At 47.3% G+C, this 11419-nt stretch overlaps 1 protein-coding gene across 1 annotated transcript; it reads right to left on the reverse strand.

The window, feature by feature from the left end:
• Positions 1-283: 283 nt before the first annotated feature.
• On the reverse strand, positions 284-4962 carry LOC149866618 (homeobox protein NANOG-like). Its single transcript, XM_090041149.1, has 4 exons — positions 4800-4962; positions 3807-4075; positions 3048-3137; positions 284-2271 (listed from the first exon to the last, which is right to left on the reverse strand). Exons 1-4 carry the CDS (start codon positions 4960-4962, stop codon positions 1849-1851), a joined length of 945 nt encoding a protein of 314 aa, XP_089897275.1. The 3' UTR covers positions 284-1848.
• Positions 4963-11419: the final 6457 nt, after the last annotated feature.

Consider the following 11419-nt stretch of genomic DNA (forward strand, 5'->3'; position numbering starts at 1 on the left):
ACAAATGCATTAACAAGTAAAAAGACTTCTCCACTGGCCACCAATAATAATAGTAAACATTATTAATAGTAGAAAAATTGGTAGTGTGTAAATTTGATTTTCTTCAGTTGATGCTAAGTATTTGCAGCAGGCTTGGGACCACTCAGTCCATTTCACAAGCAACAGACCGGGCTTGGCATTAGATTTGCTAGTGACTGGCTAGTTTTAGAGGTTTTATTTTTTAAAAACAAAACAAAAACAAAACAAAACATTAACATTTATAAACAAAACCCAACAACTAAAACGTTTTTAAAAGAAGCCCACCCACTTTTCCCCTACAGAACCAACACTGACACCAGAAGAAACTCAAGTGTCTGCCCTTGATGCAAGACGAAAACCCAGTTAGGATGTGGGGGGAAAGATCTCCCCCTAGGGAACTGATAAAAGCCCCCCTTTATCAAGTTACTCAAGACCAGGGTCAGAGAAGCGACTGTAAGAAGCCATGATGCACTGGCTCTGTAGGCAGTGGGCTAGTAAGGCCTAATGGAATTTACCCTTTCATTTCTAGTTTATTTGTGACCTAAACATCAGGTTTGAAACAACTAAGGTGTTTTACCTGGTTGCCATGCTCCACCACAGAGGTGGCTGCATTTCAGCGGTGTTGCATTGTGATTTGTGAAGTGCTAGAGATCCTTCATGCCTAGATAATGAGTTACCTAGAAGAGAACTAGACAGGTACTTGAGGACATCTGCTGCTCTCACCATGATGGGTATGCTGGTGTTAGATCCCTGGCAAGGTATTAAAGCAATCAAAAGTGTTGGGTTAGCAGAATAAGAAAGAACAATTAGAGAACTGAAGAGCCAGTTGGCTAGACAGGAAGTCTCCAAAAGGCACAACCTTAAAAACCAACAGGCACAAGACAGAACCATTTTGCAAACACTAAGTGTATTGATGATGATACTGATCTGGCAGGCCAGTCTCCTTTTCTTTTTCTTTCTCCACTCTGTCCTTATATACAGCATGAATGTAATTTAGATTACTATTCAACCTGTGGGCCAGATGCTTAGCTGAAAATAGATCTACAGTACATAACCTGACTTGCAGCATCTGAGGATTGGGCTCATAATGAATTTTGTAAACCCTTGTCAGCATGAGACACCCAGGTCCTAAAATGAGAGAAAGGGATTAGAGTCATTTTAGCTGGGAATGCAGTGGGACCATCCTATCTAGCCCTCAGAAAAGGCATACACATGTCCTCTGATAAGGCACATCATGCAACTGGCACAGGAGTTGGTAGAGGAAATACCAGGATTGAAAGGAAGAAAGAGACAAGAGAGGGAAGTTTGAGTTTAAAAGCTTAGCAAAAGTTTCCCCGCCTACACAGCAAATGCTCTGCTACTGGCTGGGAGTCTTCTCCAGGGAAGTTTTATTGCAGGGATCTGTAGACCAAGGACTCACTAGAGCTCTGGAGAGGACCTATAGGAGTAGATCCTCCTGTACAGGACAAAGACATCAGGAGAGGACTTAATGGCATAACTGGCCTGTTCCACCCACCTTCTCCAATCTCCAGCGCACGCACGCACACAGATGGTTTTCTATCAGCAAACTCAACAATCCATTCTTGGAGCCAGCCAGGGCCAACGTGATGAAAGGCAGCTTCCAAGCCACATAGCACATATACTCCAGGACATAACCAGACAGGCAACTCTTACAGATAAGGAGGAAGAGAAGGCCGGATCCTGCAAAGTACAGAGCACCTCTGCTGTAGCTAGGGGTCCTAGGCACCTGGCAGGATCAGGACCCTGAGAGACTATAAAAAGGAGGAGAAAGTAGACACAAATGGGAGCAGAAAAGGAACCAGAAAGGGCCTAGGAATTGTAATTGCTTTGGGTGCCCTGAGGGTGCCAGACCGGCTGGTATGGCTGCCGCACACCAGAGCCCGGGAAGGACACTGGAGTGCCAGGGGCATTCTGGAAACTGTAGCTTTCTTCTAACTCCACACTGGCATAATCCACATTTGTGGGGAAGCCATGATAGAAGTTCACTTTCTGCGGGCTGAGGAAGCCCACAGCTTGCTGGGTGTTGCAGGGACTTGCAGCTTTCCCAAAGAACGTCCCCTCATCCTCAATGGCCATGAATGTGTACAGGCTCTGGCTGCTGCTGTAGGCCGGGCTGCTATTATAGGCCTGATGCACATTGGCCACAGTCTGGATGTTCCTGTTGGCACTGACAGAGCAGCCTTGGTAGTAACCGGAGCCGACATCCAGGTATCCAGCTTGATAGAACCCATTCTGAGAAAGAGAGATCATGGATGAAAACAGGACCCTGGGGCACTCACTACACATGCAATACAAGGTCTCTGGAGAGGGACAAGATTTTCTTTACAGACCAAAATGTAACAGGGTCCTAGCCCACAGGTCAGGGGTTTTCCAAAACCTTAGACTCCAGACATCCCTTGAGTATTGCCACCTCATAGCTTTCCACCTGTTTTGACTATGGAAACTAGAGCAATTATGTTGCAGACAACTCAGAAAGGCCACAACAGGTCAGATCTTAGACACTCTGGATTCCAATTTAAAAATATCTGGGTTTGTCTTGCAAGAATCACGTGTAGTTTGCACTTAATACTACGTGGCACCCTTGATAGGATCTTACAGAAGGCACCCTGGTTGAGAGCCACTGCTCTGCATACTGCCATGACACTATTAATCTAGAGGTACATGTTTCCAAATCCCCTCACAGACCTGCTGTACCATGAGTTGGATTGGACCCATATGCCAGTCCATTATAGTCTGGAAAACAAACTAGCTTAAATTGCTAAGAAATGGAAGGGGTTTTTTTTGCTTTTTTTAATCTTAGTCCACACTACAGACTTATATGGTGCCATAGGGGATAAAGTAAATTTAATACTGCAAAAAAGTATGGAGTAACTACTGGGTGGGAAGCTCATAAGTATCCCGTATTAGCTAAAAGATATAAAACACACACAACTATCCAACTGATATTATCAAGGCCCCTCTGATAACTACCCATAGTGAAGACAGTGGAATCCCACCAGGCTTCATACCTGAGGGAGGCATGTGCCTTTCTCAATCCATTGACTTTCCTTCTGGTATCGCTTATACTTCATCCGCTGGTTTTGAAACCATGTCTTCACCTAGAGAGGACGGGGGACAGGAAACAAAGTAGGACATCCATCTTTAGGCTTTAAGCACACATGGCACTTTCACCTACTACCGAAATGCAGATTCACCCCTTTGCCCCCCACTCAGCCGTTTGACAGGCTGGTTCAGATTAAGGTAGAGGGAAGAACATCCGTCAATGAAAAAAAAAAAAAAAGAACACACCACAAACCAAACAAGCCACCCACATTTCTTCCTGTATCACAGACCCCAGTATTACAACAGCCAGTTCAACAAGACAGAGTGGAGAGTGCTTCCTACTGTTTTACAGGCTACTCTCCCTTTCCTCCATGCTGAGGCTGGCTCCAACTCAAGGAACAGGGCACACTAGAAAATGCTTCCTGCCATTCTTCCTTGCTCACTCCCAAGTTACTCCTGAACACCCATGCAAAGTAGGTGGCTGGTGCAAAAGCAAGTGCAAACCATACAGCATGGCATCTTTCTCCCTCTGCATGTGTGTGCAAGTTACAACAGGAGAGCAAGAGACTCACTGGACCTTGGGGTTTGCCCCAGAGGCCTCCCTGTTCCCAAACTGACCATGCAGCTCAGCCCCTTCAGCTCAAGCAGGCAGACCACTTCAAATCGTAGGTGCAGCTCAGCCCCTTCAAGGCTGGCACACTAGGGATAAGACCCTTCGTGTTCACCTGCTTGTAGGTGAGCCCCAGGGCCGAGCCCAGCTCCCGGATCTGGTAGGGGCTGAGGTATTTCTGGCTCTGGAAGCGCTGATGGAGGATCTGCAGCTGCTCTGGGGAAAAGGCTGTCCGCATCTTGGCTTTCTTCACTCCTCCCTCACCTCCTGCCCCACTCCTCTGGGGGTTAAGGTTTGGGGAGAGGGGCTCTGCATTGGGGCTGGTGGCAGAGTCCGGGGTGTATTGAATGAACATCCCAGAGCTGGAGGAAGCTGGAGAGAGATCTAGGGAGGGAAAGCAAAACAGGTATGAGGACAGTGTGCTGCAGAGACAGTGTAACCCTCCATTACACCCTACCTGGCCTCAGAGGTCTACATGTTTGCATTAAGTTAGGTCATGTCAAACTGAGCAAAGTTAAGGGAAGCAGTGGTAAGGGAGCCAAATCACAGGCAGCAACTGTTCTAGAGGAAGGCTGCCTTGGGTAGATTGTGATCAGACTTGAGCATGGACCCAACTGCAACAAACAATATCACTTTCTTGGCTGTCTCAGACAGACATGTACTACCCAAGCTGGCCTCTCCCTCCTCCAGCTGAGGTTTACAGGGCTCCTCACAGCATCCTTTGTTGAGGTCCCCTCGGCCAATTGAATGAAAAAGCCAACACGTCCTAAAGCTCAGTCTTCAAACTCGGGGGGGGTCTCCCCAACAGGCCAGCAAGGGCTTCCAAGGAGCAGATATCGGGACTGGAACAGGCCTGCAAGCCCCCAGCAGCCTCCAGGCAGGCAGGAGTTGCAAGCCAAGCCCCCCCAAAGCCCTTCCATGCAGTCACCCGTCTCCTGCAGCCGAGGCCAGAGGCGGTGGGAAGGGAAGGAGCGACCCCCGGGGCCAGCAGCTCGGGCCCCGCCGACCAGGGGCAGCGCTTCGCCTCCGGCAGGAGCGCCAGGGGCAGCTCTGCGCTGCAGGCCGGCGCGGCGCGGGGCGCGAGAGGTCCCCCCGTCCTGGCGCCTACCTGGGTGCTGGGGGGTCTTGTCCCCCGGGAACGGGGCCGGGGCCGGGGCCGCGGCGTCCTGCTCGCTGGGCTGGGGCTGGGGCTGGGCGGCCGGCTCGGCCGGGCAGTCCCAGTAGTAGCCCCCGTAGCGCGGGGCCGCCGGCACGGCCAGGTGCGTGCTCATGGCTCCCCCAGGCGCGGGCCGGGCCGCGCTTTATGCCCCGGGCTGCGGTGGTCAAGGCCATTGTCATGCTAAGGGCGCTTGATTGCAGGGGAAGGGCGCCGGGCGGGACAGGGGAGGGGGCAGATTGCACCGGGGAAGGTGCAAATCACGCCCCCAGCCCCAGGTGTGCGGCTGCAGCGGTGCCCACAGCTGCTTCACAGGGCACCGCTCAGCCCTGGAGGCTGCCCAGAAGAGCGGGTGGGCGCCTGGCTGGGGTGGCTTAGGGGTAGGGTTGCCAACCCAGGAGACTGCGGAGAGGCACCCGGGACATAAATGACCGGCGTTTGTTCAAGGAAAAAAATGCACTTGATCTGAGCCCGCAAGAGGTGATGCTGAATCTGATGCATGCAGTAGTGTGATGAGTTTTTAAAAGGCGATAGTAAGGTGCCTTTGCCTGCCTGGCGTGACGTCTGCGTGCTGTAATTAATGTCATTGCAGCGTGTGAGCAAATCTGAAATGCAGTAATCTCATGAGTTTTTAAAACAGAATAGCAACGTGCCCTTGCCTGCCTGGCATGAACTCTTCGTGCCGTAATTAAGGCCATTGTGGTGCGTGAGGAAATCTCCAGGAACAGACCAAACAGCTGGCACCCCTGCTTAGGAGCAGCAGCTGTGCAGGGCATCAGGCTCGGAAGGCCCTTCTCTGTGGGAGGGAGGTACCTGGAGGGCATGTGGGGGGATCCCCTGCCTGTCACCCAAATGAGCAGCCCCTGAGCAAGCCATGGGTGTGAGTGGAAAGTGACGCAGACGCTAGGATGAAGCTACAGTGCCGCAGCTCTGTGCCAAAACACGTCCTGAGGCTCTTGCCTCACACAGGAGGGAAGTCAGAGGAAATGTCCTAGGGAGGTTATTTTCCCTAGAGCAGTGGTTCTCCGTCTTGCTTAGACTTGAGACAGCCAGCTTTTCGTTTTCTGGCTTCTTTTGACTATAGAAAGAAAACCAAGCCATTTTTCTGCTGCAGAGAACTCAGAAAGCCCACAGGGATGGATCTGTATTTGAAATCCTCTGGGTTTATCATGTGAAACCATGTTTGTAAACCTAACAGTGCTAACACAGTGGCACGCCCCAGGCCCCTTGAAAGGATTTCAGGACACCTCAAGGTGGAGAATCATTGTCCTAGGGAAACCCATGCAAACATCTGTCTTTCTTTAGCAATAGATTATAGGTGTGGCTTGACTCACTGACAAACCCCTGCTCAACTCAATGGCAGAATCAGGCCTGACTTGTTTATCTTCTCCTATTGGGCTCTGGGCACAAGCAAATGGCCTAGTGGGTTTGGGAAACCTGTGGCGTATGTCCTCTAATGGTGTAGACACTGCCCTCCTGAATGCAAAGAACTAGCTCAGACCTATGGATTACTTGTCAGCCTGAAGAAAGTGTGCATGCAAACTTAAACTGTAGATTTAAAAACAGAATTTTTTTCAGCGTAATAATTGCAAACGTTTGGCACAAATATTGGCAGACTTTTTCTCTCAGGATTACATAAATATATGTATTGAGGGAAGACAGAGCCAAAACAAAGCAAATTCCCTAAATTATACTGTTTTAGGAAACTATTTTCAGTTTCCCGGGGCAGGATGATACAAAGGCAGCACTTGCTTGTCTGTCTGAGTGGATATAGTTTAATCGTACATTTTCTGTTGATTTTTCTCTCTTTTCCAGCTTTTTCTGCCCAACTCTCCCTTTTTTCTGCATGTATCCATTTTCCTCTCTTTTTACCCCTTTGTCTAATTTTTGCTTTCTTTTTAAGAGATATGCTTGTTTTTTACTACTACTCCCTGCTCCTCCCCCACCAATTAAAATCAGCTTTATAAAAATGCAGGAGAATGTTGATTGTCCAGAATAAGTTGTATTATCATTCTGGATAACCATTTTTTGGATCATCAAACAACACAGTATGAAGTGCTGAAAACTATACTTTGTGTATTGTACTGTACAGTAAATATTAGGATCAAAGGAAAGCAGAGCTGGAAGAGACCTCAGAAGGCCACCTAGTGCAGCCTCTTGCTTGGGGCAGGATCATCCCTAACTAAATAATCCCAGGCAAGTGTCTGTTTAACCTACTTCTGAAAGTTTCCAAGCATGGAGAATCCACAACTTCTTTAGGTAGCCTGTTCCAATACCTGACTACCCTCATAGTCAGAAAGTTTCTTCTAATCGCCAGCCTAAGTTTCCCCTGGTGCAGCTTGAGGCCACTGCTCCTAGTCCTGTCCCCTACAGCCACAGTGAAAAGCCCATCTCCATCCTCTCTATAATCACCCTTCAGGTATTTGAAGACTGTTATCAAATCCCCCTTGGTCTTCACTCCTCCCGACTAAATAACCCTAGTTCGTTCAGCCTTTCCTCACAAGTCTTGCCTCTCAACCCCCTCATCATTTTGGTTGTCCTATGCTGGACTCTTTCCAAACTCTCCTCATCCTTCTTGAAGTGAGGGGCCCCAAACTGGACACAGTACTCCAGATGAGGCCTCACAAGTGCTGAAGAGAGCAGAAGAGTCACTTGCCTTAATTTGCAAGTGGCACTCCTGTTAATACAATCCAGTAAGCTTTTTTGGCAACAAAAGCACACTGTTGATTCATATTCAGTTTATGGTCCACCATAACACGCAGGTCCTCTCTGCAGTAGTACTGCAGAGAAGGACCTGGGGGATGACTGGCTAGGAAGTACCTAGCCAGTCTTCCCCCAGTCTGTATTTGTGCATGCGGTTATCTTGTCTCAAGTGCAGGACTTTTCAGTTGTCCTTGCTGAATCTCATCTAGTTGGTTGTGGTCATTTTTCTAGGACATCTAGGTTATTCTGGATCCTAGTGCTGCTCTCTGGAGTGTCCACAGTTCCACACAACTTGGTGCCATCTGCAAATTTGCTAAGTGTACATTTGATCTTATCATCCAAATCATTAATGAAGATGTTGAACAATATTGAACCTGGGACAGATCTCTGAGGAACCCCACCTGAGAATACTCGGTGAGTACAATCATCCAATCAGTTATGTATCTATCTTACAGTTTATATTTCCATAGCTTGTTGATGAGGATATTGTGAGAGAATGTGTCAAAAGCCTTGCTAAAGTCGTTATACCACATCCACCACTCTCCCCCAATGACTGAGCCTGTCATATTATTGTAGAAGGAAATCAGCTTGGTCAGGCATGACTTGCTGTTGGTGAGTCCATGCTGACTGTTCCCAGTCACCTTGTTCTCATCTAGATGCTTCATGATGGATTCCTTTAGGACCTATTCCATGATCTTTCCAGGTATAGAGATCAGGTTGATTCAGGAGCAGGCAAGTATTTTGAGCGGAGGGCCACTTGCTGAGTTTTGGCAAGCCATCGAGGGCCAAATCACAGGCAGTCAGGGGCAGATTAATATTAATTTTCTAAATTTTTTAGGGGCCCCGTGGGCCAGATAGAATGGCCTGGTGGGCCACATTCGGCCCACGGGCTGGATTTTGCCCACCCCTGGGTTGGTTGGTCTGTATTTCCCTGGATCCTCCTCCTTCCCTTTAAAGATGGGCTCTATATTTGCCCTTTTCCAGTCACTCAAGACCTTGCCCAACCTCCACAAATTCTCAAAAAGGGTAGCCAATGGCTCCAAAATTGTCTCATCCAATTCCCTTAGGTACCCTTAGGTGCATCCCACCTGTCCCTGCCAACTTGAAAGCCTCTAACTTCTATAAATAATCCGTAACCTGGTCTGCCGCTATTCTAGGCTGTTCACTCCTTCCCCATCTATGCTGCCAACTGCACTTGTTAGCTGGTAGCTGTCTCTATTGTGAAAATAGAAGTAAAAAAGCAATTAAATACTCCAGTCTTCTCTGCGTCATCTGTGACTAGACTGCCTTGCACATTCTGTAAGGGACCTATGACATTTCTGGTCTTTCTCTTACTTTTGACATACCTATAAAATCCCTTTTTATTGTCTTCTACGTCTCTTACCAGCTGCATCTCAAATTGTGCTTTGGCCTTCTTAGTTTTCTCCCTGCATGTTCACAGTACTCTTATACTCTTGCCTAATACTATGATCAGATTTCCACTTTTTATAGGATGTCTTTTTTAGTTGAAATTTATTGAAGGGATTGCTCTCTAGCCAACCTGGGCTCCTATTGCTCTTTCCATTCTTCTGCCTCATTGGAATAACTTACTCCTGAGCCCTTAAAAGGGCTTCCTTAAAGTATAGCCAGTTCTTCTGGACTCCTTTTCCCCTCAGACTTGCCACCCAAGGCATCCTTCCTACCAGGCCCCTGACTTTGCTATATTTTGCTTTTCTGAAGTCCAGTCTCCTTATTCTAGTGCTCTCCTTCCTTCTTCCTCTTCGGATCTTGAACAATCATTTCATGATCACTGTCACTCAAGTTACCTTCTACCTTCACAGTCTCAACCAACCCTGTTTGTGAGCAGTAAATCAAGAAGAGCTCTCCACCCTGTATCTGAAGCTTGGCCTCTCTGCCATCTGAATCAGAAAAGTTATCCCTAACATACGCCAAAAACTTGCTGGACTGCTTGTGCACTGCTATTTCCCTCCCAGCAGATATCCTGATAATTAAAGTCCCCCATGAGAACCAAGTCCTGCAGTTTGAAAGCTTTTGATACTTGCTTAAAGAGAGCCTCATTCACCACCACCTCTTGGTTTGATGCCCTGTAGCAGATGCCCACCATGACATCCCCCCTGCTGCTCCCCCCTCTGACCTTCACCCAGAGGCTTTCAAAAGATCTATCTTCCACTTGGTGCTGCACCTCTGAACTTGTGTACATCATCTTTATATATAAGGCAACACCTCCTGTTCCTGCTGCCTGTCTTTCTTGACCAAGCTATACCCATCTATGACTGTACTCCAGTCACATGAACTATCCCACCACATCTCCATAAGCCCAATTACATCATAATTCTTTGATTGTATTAGGACCTCCAGTTCTTTCTGTTTATTCCCCATGCTTCTCGCATCAGTGTATAAACATTTCAAGTATCTAACTTATTGCCCTATCCTATCCCTAAGGACATTGCTAAAGTTTCCATTACTGCTTCCCTTTACTAAGTTTTTATCCAGGTCTCCAGGCTCTTAACATACTTCTGGGCTTTTGTCTCCATTTCCCACCCCATGAATCTAGTTTAAAGCCCTCCTCACTTGGCTAGCAAGCCAGTATAAAAAAAATACTCTTCCCTCTTTTTGTCAGGTGGAGCCCATCCCTTCCCTGCTGTTCATCTTCTTGAAATGTTACCTAATGGTCACAGTAGCCAAATTCCTGCTGGCAACACTGTCTACATAGCCATAAGTTGATCTCTAGGTTGTATCTGCCTCTTGTTGGGTCTTTACCTTTGACTGGAAGGATTGATGAGAATACCACCTGGACCCTCCACCCTTACCCCTTTCACCCTTGCCTCCAGAGCCATATGGTTATTTTGATATATGCAAAGTCACGCCTAGCAGTATCATTAGAGTCCACATGGAACAGCAAACACCAAGAAATAAATGTGTGGTACTGTATAATATTTTTAAATATCAAAGCACTACTACTAATTAAACAATGCACAGTTGCTTTGTCAACAAACAAAAGCCAATGCAGGCTGATGGTTTTGTGAATACAAAACCTTTTGATTAATTGACTTTCCTGATCATTGACTTTGCTTTAATTGGATCATTGATCCCTTATCAATGTATATCCAAATGCCTTTAAAGAAGACACAAAGTTCTAAGAATTTCTGAATTGATAGAGTAGTTTCAACACCTAAAGCCAAGGGAAAGGGGAAAAAATGAAATTGGTATTAGGGTTCAATTTCCTGAAAAAAATAAATACATGAAACATATCAACTGGGGAAATGTTTCCTCTCTGGCAGTCAGTGCATGCTAATATCTACTGGCATGGTGGGGGAGGAACTATGGAGCAATTTCCTGCAGGACTTCTTGGGAGAAACCTTGCAAGACTAATCTGACATTACACATTCAAAAACCCCACACCCAAGGAAAATCTGCAGGAAAAATAAAAACCGCTGCAGGCCTGACATCAGTGCTGTGGACTTCAGCTGGCCCAGAATCAGACACAGTCGCTTCTGATGTCATGTTCCCTCCCGCAGCGCATATTTTATGCCCTCCCCAGCTACCTCCCAAACAAATCATTTCAAGGAGAGTATAAGCCCAAGCTGGTACTAGGTATCCCCACCACCCTAGAAATGGAGGAAGACAACAAAAAAGGGAGCCCCCTTTTAGTCCCAGACATAAACAACCCCCACCAAGATGCTGGGGCAAGCCCTTTGTGGAGCTGAGCCAGCCTGGAACAGCAGCTCATTCAAGTACTAAGGCAGGCAACTGGGCGGGGAGGGGTTTGAATCTACTAATACAGGGCTCTGGTGGAGAATGGTTTCCAGGAAAGGGTGTTAAATACATCAGATATGTTGCCAGGGTTAAGGGAGGCAGAATGTTAACAA

This window comes from Crocodylus siamensis, chromosome 4, assembly GCF_052110815.1.
Source record: "Crocodylus siamensis isolate JL-2025a chromosome 4, ASM5211081v1, whole genome shotgun sequence".
Classification (NCBI taxonomy): domain Eukaryota; kingdom Metazoa; phylum Chordata; order Crocodylia; family Crocodylidae; genus Crocodylus; species Crocodylus siamensis.